Source organism: Pseudorca crassidens, chromosome 20 (genome assembly GCF_039906515.1).
Source record: "Pseudorca crassidens isolate mPseCra1 chromosome 20, mPseCra1.hap1, whole genome shotgun sequence".
Lineage (NCBI taxonomy): Eukaryota > Metazoa > Chordata > Mammalia > Artiodactyla > Delphinidae > Pseudorca > Pseudorca crassidens.
The window spans coordinates 58,073,469-58,091,253 of record NC_090315.1 but is presented as its reverse complement, the minus strand read 5'-3'; the positions used below and the strand labels follow the sequence as shown (position 1 = coordinate 58,091,253).

General features: G+C 46.7%; 1 protein-coding gene and 1 long non-coding RNA gene across 7 annotated transcripts; one reads left to right on the top strand and one right to left on the bottom strand.

Annotated features, from left to right (window-relative positions):
• The first annotated feature begins 86 nt into the window (after positions 1–86).
• HSDL1 (hydroxysteroid dehydrogenase like 1) lies at positions 87–17,060 on the top strand. 6 transcript variants are annotated; one of them, XM_067719735.1, is made up of 7 exons: positions 87–201; positions 7,407–7,465; positions 8,340–8,497; positions 10,361–10,586; positions 11,264–11,709; positions 11,919–12,146; positions 14,236–17,060. In XM_067719735.1, exons 4-7 carry the CDS (start codon positions 10,367–10,369, stop codon positions 14,332–14,334), a joined length of 993 nt encoding a protein of 330 aa, XP_067575836.1. In that variant the 5' UTR covers positions 87–201; positions 7,407–7,465; positions 8,340–8,497; positions 10,361–10,366; the 3' UTR covers positions 14,335–17,060. The 6 variants fall into 6 exon arrangements, with proteins under 6 accessions (XP_067575836.1, XP_067575838.1, XP_067575834.1 ...); XM_067719737.1 differs by lacking the exon at positions 8,340–8,497 and having other exon boundaries at positions 93–201; positions 10,402–10,586; XM_067719733.1 differs by lacking the exon at positions 8,340–8,497 and having other exon boundaries at positions 93–201.
• On the bottom strand, positions 2,505–7,629 carry LOC137215086 (uncharacterized). Its single transcript, XR_010939148.1, has 2 exons — positions 5,605–7,629; positions 2,505–2,962 (listed from the first exon to the last, which is right to left on the bottom strand). It is a non-coding gene; the product is annotated as an uncharacterized lncRNA (long non-coding RNA).
• Positions 17,061–17,785: the final 725 nt, after the last annotated feature.

Sequence of the window (17,785 nt, the reverse complement as noted above, 5' to 3'; positions counted from 1 at the left end):
GGCATACGCTTCCCTGGTCCCCACGGCAACCACTGCGCACGCGCACTCGGGAGGCCGGGGGGCGGGTCCCGCAACGGCCCCGCCCACAGCGCGTGCGCGGGTCACGTGGGGGCGCGGCCCGTTGTAGCTGCGGCGGCGGCGACGGGGTGGTGGCCGAGCGTCTTTGGTGGGACCGGCTCCGAGACTGCGTCGCCTCTGCAGGTACCGCGCCCCCCACGCCAGGCCCTGGGCCCCAGACCCTCCTGGTTTCCCTCGGCGCCCACTGGGACTTCGGCCCGGCGCCTCCTTCTGCGCCCCACCACGCCCCCCTGGACTAGTGCCCTCAGCGCCGAGACACCCAGGCCTCCCGGACCCTTTCGTCCCTCCCTTCCCTCGGACCCCGCCCCCAGCTTCCCTCCTTCCAGAGTGTCCCCCAAGAGCGCCCCTTCCACAGCTCCATCCCGGCGTTGCACCCACACAGGACTCCCTTTTCTGGGCCTGCCCCTCCCCCAGGACCCGGCCGACCTGGGGCCCCAGCCACCCCGAGCGCGGGTCCCACTCTTTCCCAGACCTGACCCAGGTGCTCCGCACGAGGCTCTGAAGATCACCCCTTTGTGCTTTATTGTCGTTTCCAAAGGACTTGGTCTGAGTGGGATTCGTTGTCGTCGTCTTTGTTCTGAAGTAGAAGTAATTCAGAATAAGGGAGCTCTTGGAGAAAGGGCCCCACCAGTTCCCCAGCGGCGGTCATTTGTTCGGCCCTGCCCGGTGCTGGAGGGGAAGGGTTCTGGAGACCAGGGAGGCTGTCGCTGTTCCCAATGAACGTGCAGCCCAGACACAGACCGGCGCTTGAAGCCAAACTCAGCGGCCCTCTCGGTGATGCTAGCAAGATGCCTGCCTGGGGGTCTTACAGTGGGCGTCGCCAGCCAGGGCTCAGGACTTTGGTAGACCTTGATCTGAATTCCCACAGCCCAATTTTTCACTTTACCTCGGCAAGCCTCAGTTTCCCCGTCTGTAAACTGGGAACGATTAAAACTCTGCCTCGTAAGGTTGATGAGAGGGCAAGTACAATGATGGGAATAAAGCACTTAGTGGAGTCTTTTGCATAAAGCCAGCTCTCAGTTTTAACCCTGAGCACTACAAATAGACAAGAGCTAACGTTGAACACTGAACTATAGTGGCTAATAGCCAAGGTTTATGGAGCAGTTATGTTCTGGGCTCTGTTCTGAGTGCTTTTTACATATGATCTACTTTAATTCTCATTATAATCTTAGGCAGGAGCTATTAGCCCCGTGTTTACAGGTGATGTAAGGAAAGCTCAGGTGAAGTAATGTCACCTTCACCCAAGACACACAGCTCTTATATGGGGAGCGTGGATTCGAATCCAGGATGTCTATATTCAAAGTCTGTGGTTATAATCACTACAGTAATGTTCCAGGGGCATAGAGTTCAACAAATTGGTATTTTTTTTAGCAGATTTTTTCTTTTTGAGATAAAATTCACATAACATAAAATTCACCATTTTAGCCATTTAAACATGTACTGCTCATAGCAGCATATTCATGGTGTACAGTCCTCACCACTATTTAATTCCAGAACATTCTTATCATCCCCCAAAGAAATCCCACCCCATTAGCAGTCGCTCCCCATTTCCCACTCCCCCTGTGGCAGCCCTAATCTACTTTCTGTCTCTGGATTTGCCTTTTCTGGACATTTCATATACGTAGAATCCCATGATGTGTCTCCTTTTGTCTGGCTTCTTTTGCTCAGCATACTGTTCTCAAGGTTTGTCCATGGCATAGCATGTATCCATACTTCATTCTTTTTATTGCTGAATAGTATTCCATTATGTGGATAGACCACATTTTGTTTATCCATTCCTCTGTTGTTGGACATTTGGGTTGTTTCCACTTTTTAGCTCGTGAATAATGCTGCTATGAACACAGCTGTACAAGTTTTTGTGTGAGCCTAAGTCTTCGGTTATCTTGGGTCTATATCTAGGAGAAGATGCTATTATTATTTTAATTCCCACTGCACAAAGGGAGACCTGAACCTGAGGGTTATCGGATCTTGGATGAGAACTCCCGTGTTCTGCTCTTTCCATGCAATTCATGGTAGTGGTATACTGAAACTTGGCAAAGGAAGGTAAGGAAATTCCAGAAAGTCATGATACACCAATAATAACTTCGTCAAAGTGCTGATGCAAAGTTTGAGAAGCTTCTCAAGTTTTCTCTCCCCGAGAGGGAAGTTTGAACTTTGAACACAAAGCATTATTTGCTTCTGTTTGTTAAATAAATGTCATATACCTGGCACCATGCCAGGTGCTGAGGAGGAATAGTAAAGATGGATGTGATCCCAGCCTCACACCATCACAAGGCTGTGGGAGGATTAAAGAGTTAAATCTGAAAAACAAAACTGTAAAAAAAATTTTGGAAAATAATATGGGAAAATATCTTTATGACTTGGGACTAGGATGGAATTTCTGAAATAAAACATGACAAGCACAAACCATGCAGGGAAAAGATAGATAAATTTGACTACATTAATATTAAGACATTCAGTTCATCAAAGTCACTATAAAGAGACAAAGCATACAGAGAACTAGTATCTACAATATGGAAAGAATTCTTATAACTCTGAAAGAAAAAGAAGACAACACGTCAAAAGCTAGGAACAGGCATTTCATAGATGAGAAAACACAAACAGCACATAAACATCAAAGGAGTGCCAGTCAGCCTTATTAGTAGTCAGGAAATGCCAGTGAAAACCATGGTGAGATCCCATTTCACAGCCAGCCTTTGGCAGGAAGTGAACTGGTGGACGTTGCCAGCCATCGAGAGGAGACAGCGTGCGCTCACACTTGCTGCTGGTGGGCGTGTAAATCGGTGCAGCCGCTTTGGCAACATCTCGCTGTATGCCTGGATGCCCTGTGGCCCAGCAGTTCGACTCATAGGCCTATCCCTTTGAGGAACTCTTGTACACGTGCCTAGGAGACATGCACGAGAAGGTTCATGGCAGTGCTGTTCATAATTGTAAAGTGAAAACCAACGAGAACAACCCATCAGCAGTAGAATGGTTATATGCATTGTGTGTCTGTACCGTGAGGTAGCGTGGCAGTGAGAGTATATGGCCTACAGCTACGGAGGCGTGGGTGAGTCTCAAAGACAGCGCTGAGTGAAAGAAGGCACCAAAGCATACCGAAGGGGTTTGATTCCTTTATGTAAAGGTCAGAACCAGGGAAAACGGAATATTTCAGAATCCACGCTGCAGTAATAGTACAACTATTAAAAAAAAAAAAAGGGAATATTACATCAGAATTTAGGAGATTGATTACCCGCCCCCCGACCCCAGGTGGCAGAAGGGGATGTGACCAGGGAGGAAGCATCGGGGCTTCCAAGACTGCTTTGATTTGTGAAGTAGGGTGTCTGTGCGGGTGTTTTGTTCATTACTCTTTGAACTGTGCATAATAGGTTTTACAACTTTTGTGTACATTTTCCAGTTTTCTTAAATTACAGAAAAATTAGTTTTAGATATATTTCCTGCCCTCGAGAGGCCTGTGTTCTAGTTGAGGAACCAAGATAGAGTCCAGTTACTGCACTGCTCCGCATTCTGTTTAAGTGTTTAAGTGTCACGTGGGGGAGAGAGACGGAGGGGAACTCATGCTGGTGGGTGTGGAGACCTGGGAAGGGAAAGGAAGAGGGGCGTGGGCCTCCCGTCCATGGGTCCATCCCCAGGGCTGGCGTGTCGTGGTGCTTGTCTGCGGGTCCTGGGACTGAGCTGGGGAGAAGGGATGGGACTTGAGCTGGGCTTGCGAGGAGAGACAGGATGGGAGTGCTGAGAGCAAGGGTCTGAGTGAAGTGAGATTTCTATTAAAAAAAGGTTTAAAGTCCTAACCCTGCAGCCTTACTGGAAAGTGCCGGCTGTTGACGGGGGTGGTGAGGACGGCCTCAGCCAGTCGAAGATCTGAGGAGCCTCTGAGGATACTTTCTGCTTCCTGAATACACTGGAAGGTTTTGGTTTGAGGGATGTTTCAGGATTTGCAACTTGTCTCTATACTGTCTTAAAAACTAGACTGGCAGTCTGTCCGTCCCTCCATCTTAATTTCCTATGACTGCTGTAACAAAGTGCTACAAGCTCAGTGCCTTAAAACAAAGCATAGTTATTCTCTTACAGTTCTGGAGGTCAGAAGTCTCAAGTCAGTCCCACTGGACTAAAGCCAGGGTGTCAGCACGGTTGTGTCGCTCGGGGAGGCTCTGGGGAGAGTCCGTATCCTGGCCTTTGTCAGATTCTGGAGGTGCCTGCCTTCCTTGACCTGTGACCCCTCTCTGCATCTTCAGTCCAGCAGCCTCTGGTCTTCAAATCTCCCTCGCGCTCTCTGACCTCTGCTTCTTGGTCACAACTCCTTCTCTGATTCTGACCCTTCTGCCTCCATCTAATAAGGACACGTGTGATCACGTTGGACCCACCTGGATAATGCAGGATCTTCTCCCCATCTCAAGATCCTTAATCTTCAAAGTCCCCTTGCTACACGAGGTGACATGTTTACGAGTTTTGAGGATTAGGGTGTGGGCATATGGGAGGGCCATTATCTACCCACCCCACTACCTTTTGTTTGGTGGTGTTTTAATTGTCTTTTTTCCATCATACTTGCTTTATTTTCTTTGAAAACATTTTGGACAATCTGTCTTATGTTCTTGTAGCATCACCCCCAGGTAGCATTCATTTGGATAGCCTGGGGATGCCTGTGTTTCAGCCAAGACACTGCTCCCAGAGCTCTTTGATTCCCGAAGGGTTTTGTATTAGGTCTGATCGCCTTTTTCACAGTGATGTCGAGTCAGCTAAACTGTAGGTCAGGATAATGTTACAGGCACAGCAGCCGCGCTTTGAAGACGTGACTTTGCTCCTGGAGTCTCGACCATAGTTTTCCCATGATGCCTTCATAGTTGTGATGTTACCTCAAAGGGGTTTTTTAGGCTCTTTTGGAGCAGTTTTGGGTTTATAATAAACTCGATAGGAAGGTACGGAGACCCCATGTGCCCCCTACTCCGGCACGTGCGGAGCCTCCCGTGTATCAGCGTCACTGGCCAGTGGTGCCATTTCTGCCGAGGGTGCGTCTACCCTGACACGTCATAATCACTCAGACTCCGTAGCTTACCTAAGGGTCCTTTAGCCCTGATGAGTATTGCCCTGGAGAAGTAGAAAATGCCTAGAAGACAGTAGGGAATTGCACTGCGTTTCCTATTTCGGGGACAGTTCTGACTGTTTGCCTCTGTTGTTCGCTGATGTCTTAGTTTCCGTAGAGGCAAGAAAACAAAGCTTTATAATAACTTGTACAGGTAGGGTGTACAGGGACCAGGATTTTACTGTGTTTCAGTGTTGCTTTCTAAGTAATGGATTTCTCTAGGTTTTAGACTAGTACCTATCCACAGAACAATGAACTAGTCAAAGCCCCAAAGCAAGTGAAGAGCAGCCTGCTATCTGTGCGTGCCTTGGTAGGCTTCTCGACCTAAGTGTGTAGGAAACCCCTTTAAAACTGCTTCCACGAGCTTTTCTAGAACTGAATGGCTTTGGGGGGAGTCCTGATTTCTTCCTCCATTAGAAAGACATTATTTTCCATCAGCTACTTACCGATGGGGAGAGGATTAAGAGGATGTCGGGCATGTAGAATTTCCAGTCCTTTGCCATTTATGGTCCATCGAGGTGTGAGCAAATGGGTGAAAATATCTGGCGTGTCTGAGGAGCGGCAGGGAGTCGGTCACAAAGCTGCGTGCTCTCCGTCTAGCTTTGCTTCGTCCCCGTCTGGATGGACCAGGGCCCAGGCCGCCTGACTTCCTGCCCGCGAGGCCACTGCCCCTCCACCGCCGCCAGCTGCCTTTTGCGCTAAACTTGATGAGCTCCTGCCTTTGGCCCAACGTTTCTGTGTGGCATAAAGGCATCTCACAGCCTGGGCTCCCCTCCCGGCCCTGTTTCCACCCCTGGGTGCGCATCCCGTGCTGTGAGCTCGTTGCTGTTGTCACCATTTCCCGGCAGGCTGGGCTGTTCCTGGGCACGTCTCGCCCCTGCCCTCCTCCCTGGGGAATCGCTCTGTTGAGAGACCCAGCACGGGTCCTCGGCGTCCCACACTTACTGCTTTCTTCATTGCTGTTCTAGTAGTTTGTAGACTTTCCTACAGCCTAGTGACCGTGCGTGTTTAGACTTCTTGGCTGCATCATTTATTATTCATAACTAAATTGGCTTTTGAATTTATCAGTCTTTTGTGAGTTTGGTTGGCGTGAGTCAGGTCTGTCCACGTTGAGCTGCCTCTGGGGAACGATGAGATGCATCTCAGACCTAGAATGCCGTCAGCCCTCTGATGATCCGCGATTAAAAATAAAATCCAGCAATGATAATCAACGTGTAAGGTAGCTGTCTGTGACGGAATTGCAATTTAAAATACCGTGACGGTCCCCCCTGACTGGTGGTGCCAGGGTATCCAGTGGGTGGAGTTGAGAAGCGGGGTTGGAGGCCCTGGCACCGCTGGTCTCTGCTCCCCTCCGATGCCTGTACAGCTCCTGCTGGGCCTGCGCAGGACGGCCCTGGGGGCCTTGCCCACGAGGGGTTTCTCTTTGTAAAGGATCGCAGGTGTTGGTGGTCCCCTCCCCGTGGGACGGGACTGAGCTGAGCTAGGCTGGGTGGTGCGATTTCATGCAGCAGCTGGTCTGGGCGCTCCTGTCCGTCCGCGCCACGGGTTGTGTGAGGTGCTGGAGGGGTGTGTGGGGAGATGCGGCCCCCCAGGGAACACAGCCTTGGGTGGGGGGTTTCAAAACCGAAACAGGCACCAGGCGGTGTCTAGGGCGGAGGGAGAGGGGAAAGGTGGCACTGGCGTTTCCTTCCGTCTCCGTATCCGTAAGCCCCCGGCCCCAGGCAGGCTGGAAGGGGCCATTCCTCCCTGCTGTTGCCGCCAGCCCAGGACCCACGTGCTCAGGTGGGCAGCCGGGATCTGCCTGGAGTGTGGAACAGGTGCTGCGGCCGAGCGGAGGGTCTAGTGCTCTGTGGCTGGAGCGAGCACAGTGGTTTGCAGAGAGGAGGATGAGGTCCGGGGAAGCCCAGCAGATGCCCGGGACAGGTCGGGGGCAGGGCGTATGCTTGCCGTCCTGGGTCTCCCTCCAAGCTGTCTGGACAGATTTTGTCCTGTGTGACGAAATGTTCCTTAAGGAACAAGGTGCAGGAGCCGGGATGCCTCCCAGCCCAGCCTTCCACCAGACGGGCACTGGCGGCGCCTGCCTTTTTCCCAGACCAGGGGATGTGTCGCTGCCTGCGCAGGGAATCACGGCACGAGAGTTGTTCCGTTTCCTTAACTTTTAAAACGCTTTGGTCGTAGTTTTATATAAACTTATCCCAGCTGAGCTGTGAAGGAGAGGCATTTGTTTCCTGTTGGTTTTTGTTCACAGCTTGTCCTGAAGAGAAGACAGAGCAGTGTATTCCTGAAGGCCCAGGGCTGGCAGAGGAGGTAAGAGGAAACCACGGGTACTTAATGACTTGAGCAGAAAAATCGGGGAACTCGGTCGCAGTCAGGCTTCTTTTGCTGAAGTTTTTCCTTCTGAGATGTTCAATTCTTGAAAAAAATGGTGTTTGAGAGGGTCGAAGTTCCCTTTACACAGCTTCCCCTTGGGATGAGTCATTCTCTGAGGCATACCTGACCTTTTTAACTGGAACCCTATTACAGACACTCCTGCAATTCATTTTCTCACAAGTATTTCTTTGGCTACGATCCATTAGTCCTTGATACGTGGTTTTCAGTTTTTCATTGAAAACACTGTTTTAACATTTTAGATGTATGCCCACTTGTTATTTTGAAGAATAGATTTAATGTTCCAAGTATCTAGTTTCTTGGTCATAGTTTTGTTATTTCGAATTTTATCACATTTTGTTTGAAAAGTACTGGTGCATACAAGTATTATGTTTCACATTTGCTTTCTTCATGGCCTAGTATTTAATTATGACAAAAGGCACGTGTCCACTTTAAAAAGTTATCTCAGGAACTCCTAACTTAGGGTGGTTGGGTTTGGATTCTCAGTTTTTATAAAGTTCTTCCTTGTAAGAAGCTAATGTTTTGGCTGTTGCTCTGGGAATCGAATTAGCGCCATTCGGGGACGGCAGCCAGTGTGAGTGTGCTCAGTGCCCGGCAGGGGCCTCTGCAGCCGGCGCCTGCCTCCTCAGGAGGGGGCCGTGTGTTGAGCTGGTGCAGCAGCGGGGACCCTTGGAGGGGGTGACACGTCACTACCTCATCGCTAGCATCCGGAAGCTTTGAGAGGCGCTCATGCACAGCAGAAAAGGGGTGAACACGTTTAAGGTGGATGACCGTGACTGTGAGCGTCTTTCAGAGGATTTGGAGCAGTGCCCGGAGTGTACGGCCTTAGTGGGGCGGACGGACCAGAAAAAGAAAGCATCTTCAGCCCAGACTGCATTGATCTTGACAGTTCATGTTTTAGGGAATCTCAGCCAGTGTGGTCCATGAAGAAGCATTACCCCAGAGGAGCATGTAATTGTTTTTATCTTATTAAGTAATTGGTTTGTGTGCTGAATCAAGTTTATAATGTTTTCTTTTCTTGACCAATCTTGGCATCCTTGTCGTAGGAGGTAAGTTTCTCTGAACAGAACCCCAAAGTGTACAGCACTTTACTTACTGGAAATAAGGTGGCCCCTTCAGTCATTTCCTGTATTGCTATTTGAGAAGGACGTTTCTTTAACTTACTTAATGCCACACCCATTTAGAGTTACAGTAGGAGTGGAAATTTTAACGTTTGAGGGGTTATATCCTCATTGTGAGGCATTTAGGAATCCTGCTGCCTATTTCTTTCAGTTTTCTGTCATATTTCTTTTGTATGTTTTGTTGGTTTGTAATTTGGACTGCACACTCAGGTGCATACTCAACACACAGATAGATATCGACGTATACATATTTATATTCAGTAGTTTTTTCGTTATTTTATGTGCCTGTTACCACAGTGTGATATCATTCTTACATTGTGTTCCATTCCAGAGGTTAATTTGTTTTCTCCACTCTGCAAACCTTGGTTGAGCTCAAATTGCATTGCGGTCGAGTGGGAAGGAATTCACTTATTCTTCCTTAAGCTTATGCCAACTTTTGCTGCTATTGTCAGGGATTTTTCTTAGTTTCAGGATTTATTTTTTTCCTATTCTAATGCAGTTTCTATGAAAGGGGCCACTTCCAGAAGTTTTATATAAATGTTTGTTTGGCTTAAATCTATTTTCTTTTATTAATATACAATAAATGCTGTATCCTTGTGTTTGTGCATATCAGAGCTCCCTGGAATTTAATTGTGGTCTGTTCTGATCTTCTTGATGTTTGACCCTCACTTGATAGCACACAGTTGGCTCAGGCCTCAGTGGCTTCCTGGGTCTAGTCCAGGATGAAGTTCATCAGCCTTGGTCGTGCCCGGGCTTTCTCTTCCTTTCTGAGCACAGGCGTACATACACCAGTTCGTATGGCATTTAAAGTTGTTTTGTTAAATGTTCGTCTCTTCTTCTAGGTAGTTATTTACTTCATCTTTGAGTCCTTAGCATCTGTCACGGTACATGGCACATAATAGGTGCGTCGCGATGCTTGCTGTGTGAATACTCACAAGAATTGAATTGGGCTTTTCTTTCCCCAAACGTTAAGGGGCCAGGGAAAGGTAGTGGTGTGCCAGTGACATCAGCACAGTGGAGCGTGCTTATGCAGTATCGTTTGAGAAAACAATTCTTCAAGTTTGGGGAGTATCTCTTTTTAAATATACATTTATGAATATTATTTATACATAATCTAATTTATGTTTATTTGATGTTAAAGTTTATTAGAGCTTAGTTTTGTCACAAATGGGTTGTAAGGTCTTTGAGGCCAAGGCCCTGTCTTAATATTGCCTCTGTTTCTTCTCCTCTGTCTCTTCAGGGATAGTAGGCCCTCCGCGCTTGCCGGTTTTGAATACATATAAATTCAGTAAAAGAAAGAAACATACCTCTCAGCTGTTACGTGAATTAAAAGCTCTGTGTCTGCCGCTGTGCTGGACCAGGAGCTTTTTCTGGCATAGGGCATGTTGTGTTTATCCCCGTAGCCACAACATTTAGCGCCGCAGTGCCTGGATTTTAGTAGGAATTTGGTAACTCTTGATAACTATGTTGACTAATCTTCTTGGAAGGAAAGAACTTTATAAGCTACAGATGTTAAATAATGAGATCATAAGTTGTCTGGATCCATGGGCTATGTGCATCTGAACGGTTACTGTTATTGAATGCAAAATTGTTAAGCTCTGATGTCCTCGGATTCCTTTCTTCCCGCGCACTGTGCATGTTCCTTTAACTTACTAAGCAGAAGCCACCTCTCTCTCGCTGCCCTCCCTTGCAGGCTGCCATGGCTGCCGTCGACAGCTTCTACCTCTTGTACAGGGAAATCGCCAGGTCCTGCAACTGCTACATGGAAGCCCTCGCCTTGGTTGGAGCCTGGTACACGGCCAGAAAGAGCATCACCGTCGTCTGTGACTTCTACAGCCTCATCAGGCTGCATTTCATCCCGCGCCTGGTGAGCAGAGCAGACCTGATCAAGCAGTATGGAAGATGGGCAGTCGTGAGTGGTAAGAGATGAGTTTTCAGTTCTTGCCTAATCTAAAAATGAAATCATCTTTCCTGTTTAATCTGTGTTTTAGGTTGGATGCATCATTCCTGGAGTTACTGAATTTGATGTAATGTTTTCATGGGATAAAAAAATAAAACCACTCTGTTACGATTATGTGCGCATTTCTTACCGCCCTCGTCCTGGAAGAATTTCCCTGTGATTTCTGTGCTTCTCATTCTGCCCCTCCTGTTCCCAGTCCAGCTCCAGCCCCACCTTCCTAGCCTTTGCTTTTCCTTTTTGCTCTCTGTTTTCAAAGTGTCCTTACAAACTGGTACCACTTTCAGAAACACTTCCCTTATTTTAAATTTCATCTTAATTTACCATTGTTTCCCAGGAAAGTACCCCCTGGCACTCATTCAAGCCAGATGAGAGTTTGAAAACAGTTTCCCACTGAGTCTCACAGTCAACTTGGTGAATGTAAAACAGCTCTTCCTCTGCCTGTCAGAGTGTCTGGGCGAGTATTTGACTAGCTTGTGTCATGGATTTGACCTTGTGCTTGACTGATCACTTACAGAACTCGGTTTATTTCTACTGTGAATCCTTCTCTGATTAAACCCAGACACAGTGTATTTAAAGTCCATTTTAAAGGTCACACTGAGAAACGAGTTTGCTCTCTTGTCCCCGCTTGTACTGTAGGCGCAACAGATGGGATCGGAAGGGCCTACGCAGAGGAGTTGGCCAGCCGTGGGCTCAACATCGTCCTGATCAGTCGGAACCAAGAGAAGCTGCAGACGGTCGCTAAAGACATAGCTGACACCTACAAAGTGGAGACTGACGTCATTGTCGCGGACTTCAGCAATGGCCGCGAGATCTACGGCCTGATTCGGGAAGCCCTGAAGGACAGAGACGTTGGCATCCTGGTGAACAACGTGGGCGTGTTCTACCCCTACCCGCAGTACTTCACACAGGTCTCGGAGGACATGCTCTGGGACATCGTCAACGTGAACGTTGCCGCCGCCAGTCTGATGGTGCACATAGTGTTACCCGGGATGGTGGAGAGGAAGAAAGGGGCCATCGTCACCATCTCCTCCGGCTCCTGCTGCAAGCCAACCCCGCAGCTGGCGGCGTTTTCTGCGTCTAAGGTAACGCGTCCCCAGTTGGAAAGTGAAATCACCATGCAGGACAATGTTTATCACGATGGTTTGGTCCAGTTTGTTGAGCTCTTTGTCAGCAGCTCGTGTTTGCTTGTGCTGTATTTTTTTCCCTGAAATGACCATTAAGTCTTTTTTTTTCTCCTGAATTTCTTCCGAGTTCCTGAAAAATTAGGTCTTTTCCCCTCCTGTTTCAACAGGCTTACTTAGACCACTTCAGCAGAGCATTGCAGTATGAATATGCTTCCAAAGGAATTTTCGTACAGAGTCTAATCCCGTTCTACGTAGCTACCAACGTGTCCACCCCTGGCAGCTTTCTGCACAAGTGCCCGTGGTTGGTGCCTTCGCCACAAGTGTACGCACATCATGCTGTTTCTACCCTTGGCATTTCAAAAAGGACCACAGGATACTGGTCCCATTCCATCCAGGTAACAGTGTGCGCTCAGCTCTCGTAATTAGGTTAATGCATCCTAAACCTTTTTAAAATGACATTTGGGAATCTGATTGAAGCATGATGCTGAAAGATGAGGATTGTGAATTCTGATTCTCAACCTTAGAGTGCTCCGGTTTAAGGATCCAGCTCACGTTCTTTGAGTTCCTTTCCATCTTCTCCATTCCCGTTTGTTTCTTACCTTTTTAAGTCCCGCCTGTCTCAGTCTCTGGGGAGCGCATGGCATTTGTGTTTTCAGCACTGTGCACTTTTCCGATGAGCTGGATGTGTACCCTCGCTGTGGACGTCCTCCCCTCAGCTCGTTGTTCCCAAGTCCTACTGAGCCGGGTCCCCGGGGAGGCTACTCTGTATCACATTGGTCAGGAGCAGGCCTGGACACACGGGTCAGGATCCCCGAAGGCGCCCAGAGCCTTGCAGAACCAGACCCCCCCCACCCCGGCTTTTCCGCAGTTCCCGGTGCCTGGACACTTGGCATCCCTTTCCTGTTACTGCTGTTATCTCAACAGGCGGATGAGTCAGCCTCCGGAGCTGATCCGTCAGTACCCAGAGGATGAAATTCTCTCCTCTTCCATTAGCTCTTTCCCTCCCACTGCCCAGTGTGCTGAAACCTCCCTGGGACAAGCCAATGAGTCTCCGCCTGCCCGTCCTTAGGAAACGGGCAGAATCCATCTTGATGCTGGTCCCCCCTGTAGTGGACAAGAGGTCATGAGAGGAGATTTAAAACAAACAGATTTCTAGATGCTGCTTCACTCTCCACTCAATAAACACTGAAAATAAAATGCCCTTTGGAGGGGCATCCGATTACCTAGCCTGTGTCAGGCGCCCCCATGTTTCAATGTGACCCTCCTTACAGAGTCCTCCTAAGGGACCATATATTGCCTTCTTTCATCTCCTTGGATTTTAGAGCCTTTTGCTTTAGGACAGTGGCCCCAAGGAGGAGTATTTGGGTATTTTTTTCCATGAAATCCTGACTCTTTAAAGAGGTCCAAAGAGACCTTGGTCATTTTCACAGGTAGTTACTTACGGCTCCAGGCCAAACACGGGACCCTTGTCTCCAAGGTGGCTAAGCTGAAGCTTCTGTGGAACCTGCTGGGAACACCTGCACCTCTGGGACCCTCACCCCACAGTTCATCGTGCTGGGACCCCCTCCTTGTTCACTGTGGTTCCTGGAATAGCAGAGTGACCTGGGTCTGTTTCTTAAGGAGTGACCTGTATTATTACACCTCTGGTCAAGGCTAGAACATCAGCACCTGCCAGGGGCCCATCATCTCCCCTCCTTCACACACAAGGTGTTAAACTTTTGCTCGGTCTCGGACAGATCCGTCAGTGTTGCGCAGGGCTTCTCCACCTGAGCACTAGTGGCGTAGAGGTTGGTTCGTTCCTTGTTGTGGGACCTTCCTGTGCGCTGTACGATGCTCACAGCGTCCTGGACCTCTGCCCACGAGATGCCGGTAGCACCACCACCCCACTTGTGACAGCTAATACTGTTTCTGAACCTTGCCGAATGTCCCCTGTGGGGACGTGGCCCTGGAGACCCCCTGGAGCAGAGCAGCATCAGCGGACATCCTCCCTGTATCCCCGAGGCTTCCACATCACACCTCAAGACACTCTCTCAGGGTCCTGGTGTTTTTGACTCAGTGCGTTTGTTTAACTTAGCACCACTCTGCCCCTCAGTCCCCAGTTTTCTCACACAGTACTAAGCACGTATGCAGTTTTCTCTTTCACCTGCCTTTTATTCCTGGGCTGATTTGTAATTCTTATCCACATTCCATACTATTCATGTCACGTTAAGTAAAGATGAAATCGTATCACTGCGTGTAGGTCTGTCCCGCCTCATTAGAGAAAGGGGGCGGGTGGGCGGTGATCACATTTCTGTTCCCCAGAGAGTCTAGCATACGGTCTTATACAAAAGTAGGTGCTCAGTGCAGTAGCACCTAAGGTTTTTCCCTTTTTTGTATTTAATGGGATTGGTGATGTTTGTTGGTTTAAACGATTGCTGATCTGTGCGTTCTGTTGTCGATGACTTTGGGTTCTAACCTTACAGTCTTTTTCTCTTTCATTTTTAGTTTCTTTTTGCACAGTATATGCCTGAATGGCTCTGGGTGTGGGGAGCAAATATTCTCAATCGTTCCCTACGTAAGGAGGCCTTATCCTGCAAAGCGTGAAGCTGGCTGATGGTTGGGAAGTGTTGCCAACTCGGGGAACCTGCAGCATTCTACATTTGGAAGAACACATGTAATTTATCTTCTGCATTTTCTTTCTACTGATCATTTAGCATACTGTTGACTCATCGTTTGCAAAATAAACATAACACTTTTAAGAATGCTGTGGAAAAGCCTCAAGGGCCGCTTGGAAGGCACAGAGTAAACAACGACCACCACACAAGAACCATGAGGCAACCTAAATTTTGATGCTTTTTTTTTTTTTTTAAGCTGTTCGAAAGCTGTGTGATTTATGTTGTTCTAAGAGCTACTCGCAGTCTGATATTGAAATATGATGTGACTTGTCAGCTCTTACAGTTTCGCGTGTTGTTTCTTAAGGGAAATTATTTCAGTAGATGAATTATAGTATTGGTTTTCAAATGTTCATCAGGAAAAACTATTTAAAAGTGTTGTTTTCTAGGTCAGATTGCTGGTATAATTAGTGGAACTCTGTATTATATTGTGTAACTCTAGTTGTTCGGCTCTCTGTGTATGAAATGCTGCTCTTCAGCTGATGCTTCGTTAGAGAACCATATACGTGTGTATGTTGTGTGCATCTAGGCAACTTTATGTATGGGTAAGTTACTTTAAGAAAGATTTCTCGTCAAGATGGCTTAATGTGGAATCTTAAGGGTATTAAAATTCTAGATTTTTCCTTTTCATACTAAACAAGGCTACCCAATTTTGTGCTATAGATTTGCCAAGTATAATATTACTTACGACATTCTGTTTTTTTTAATCTACTAAGGAGTTAATTCATTCCTAGATTTGGACATGTAGTAATTGACCCTCAGTCATCCTCTGATTTATAATTACTGTGGATGAGTAATGACTTCTCAGCCTATGACCCATTTTATAACAAATTTAACCCTTTAGAGCTTGTTTTACCTTGTCAAACACTTTGCTATGTAATATTAGTCCATTCCAATGGCATTATTGGTGTAAACATCAAAGATTTATAGAATAGTAGTTAAAATATGGACAGATTATGTGTGTGTGATATGACATATTGTGTCTGTTGAAATAAGTTAGAAGCTCATTCTTGGTTCGTGTAATGGATTTATGCGTTACAGTGAATACTTCTATTGGTATGAAGATAATTACGCACAATCCACCACAATACGGGTTTGCACTGAAACCTACTGTGAAGTCTTTTTGGTTCAGGTCCTGTAAAGCCAAACATTTTTGAGAATCACATACGTAGTGCTTTGACAGTTGTAAATCACTGTACGAATATGATCGTATGTGCAAATTTGAAATTCACAGTTTAATATTGCAACATTGATGCAGAAACCGGTAAATTGAAATCAGGACTTTTATGAAATTGCTTTCTCCTGAGATAATATTCCATTACGAGTAGGCCTAAAGCATGCTTTTATGTTATGCCCACAATTTTGCCAGTGACATTGCCTTAGTATTTCCAGATCTGACTTGGACTCAAGATCAGAAGTTCAGTTCAGAGCTCTTCAACTTACAGATCAGGCCTTCATCACATAAGAGGAGGAACTTCAGGTGTGAAAATTTACACACTAGTGATACTACGTAGAACTGACCTTTCTACGATACTACTACGTAGAACTGTTTTGCTTCCAAGTTGGCTTGGAAACCTTTATTTTGTCATATTTGGCATTTCCCTACCCGACCATTTATGGTCATTAAGACTAGCGAAAATTTGACTTCATGCCACAGTGACTTGAACTTTAATTGACATATAATAAGAAGCAGCAACTTGATGTAAAAATACCGTATTTATATCTAAGGTGTTATGTGGTACAGCAGTGTCTTATATTTATAGATTAGGTGTTGGATCATTGTTATATGATGAGACTAAGTAAACCATGTCAGTGATGTTTTAAACTTCTCTCCTTGGCAGGACATATGTAAATACGCTGATTGGTGCAAAGTTCATGAAAGATCAAAACCAAGACTCTTCCTTAGGTTTTACCTTTCCCAGAGCTCATTTGAGAGTCATAATCGGACCACTGTAGATGGGGTTTCTTATTAAGAATGTGGGAAATAAGAACCTTTGAAAGAGTCTGTGGCCTGAAAACAACAATAAAAGCAGTTGCTTCTGCTTCCTTTGGAAGAGGTTTTGCTCCATATGTTTGTAAATTGGTTGTTTGGAAAGAGAGACACATTTTTTCCCCGTAGGAACAGTTATTTAAAAGTTACAAAAAATTAATCTCTAAACACCTGTGATAGTAACTCATTAAAAGCTGGTAACTCAGTAAGAAAATTGCGCGTGTAACCACGTGTCTCATAAATCTTGTGAAACTACAGAGTTGATTTCTTGCTCTCATTCTCCTGATAGGTTGAGTAAGATGAAGGCTGATTTGGATCACTGACATTGGCGATGTGGAGGTCACTGGTGCTTTTGTCATGATCCATTTTCATCGAGTGGTGGGGATGAAAGTCGTGGTGGGGATGAAAAGTAGTGGGTTCAAGAAAGAGTGGGAAGAAAAAGGGAGTCAGTGAGTAGAGACAGCTCTTTGGAGGAGTCTGTTTTGTTTTAACCTCAGTTACTTAAAATCTTGGCGCATTTGGGAACCAGAGGGTTAAGTGGTGTCCTCAGTGTTGACATTGTTTGCCCTGGGAAACTAGTCTCTCTGTGTCTCTGTCTCAGTATCGGCTCAGGCTGTTACTCTTTAAAATAGCACTTAGTGTTAATAAAGATTTACCTTCCCATGGAATTGTGAATGCTTTATTATATACGTGAAGGGTTAGTTTAGGAAGTTATTATAACCTGGAGTGGTGGAAAACCGGTAGACCAGGATTCTGGGGCTCTCAGCCTTCCTTGGTCAATTTCCAGGCCACCTCCTGTCATGCCCCAGGCCCCCTGCAGTTTCTAGGGTTTTCAGGAGCTGGCAGCTGTCTCTCTTCCCCCGCTTCCGACTTCACTATCACGTGACAAGGATGTTTGCAATTCATCAGCCTACCTCTGTTCCTAACAGTTGGGCTTTGTATTCAATGGCATAGTGACCTAAAGGGCTGTTAAAAGAACCCTGAGTAGAACAGCACAGTTAAGTTTAAGATCAGGTACCTTACGTGGTGGCAGCAGGGAGTGCTTAATTTTGAGGATCTGCAAGTGCGAGGGTCAAGAATTCTCTGAAAGTTCCTAACATTGATGCGACCTGGGGCGGGGCGGGGGTGGGGGGAGAACTTAATCAGGTGTGAGTTGATCTAGTGTAACGACCGCATTTATTGAATGTGTGTCAAGCTCTGTATGTGTATGTTTCATTTAACCCTCATCCTATTAGGTAGGTATTCATATCTCTTTTTTGGATGAGGAAGGTGAGGTACAGAAGAGCTGAGGTACAACTTGCCGAAGATCACAAAGCCAGTCGGGGATTCTGTATTTAGCCACTATGTCAAATGAGTTTGGTTAAATATTCTTAAAGGGAAGATGCAGTGCTGT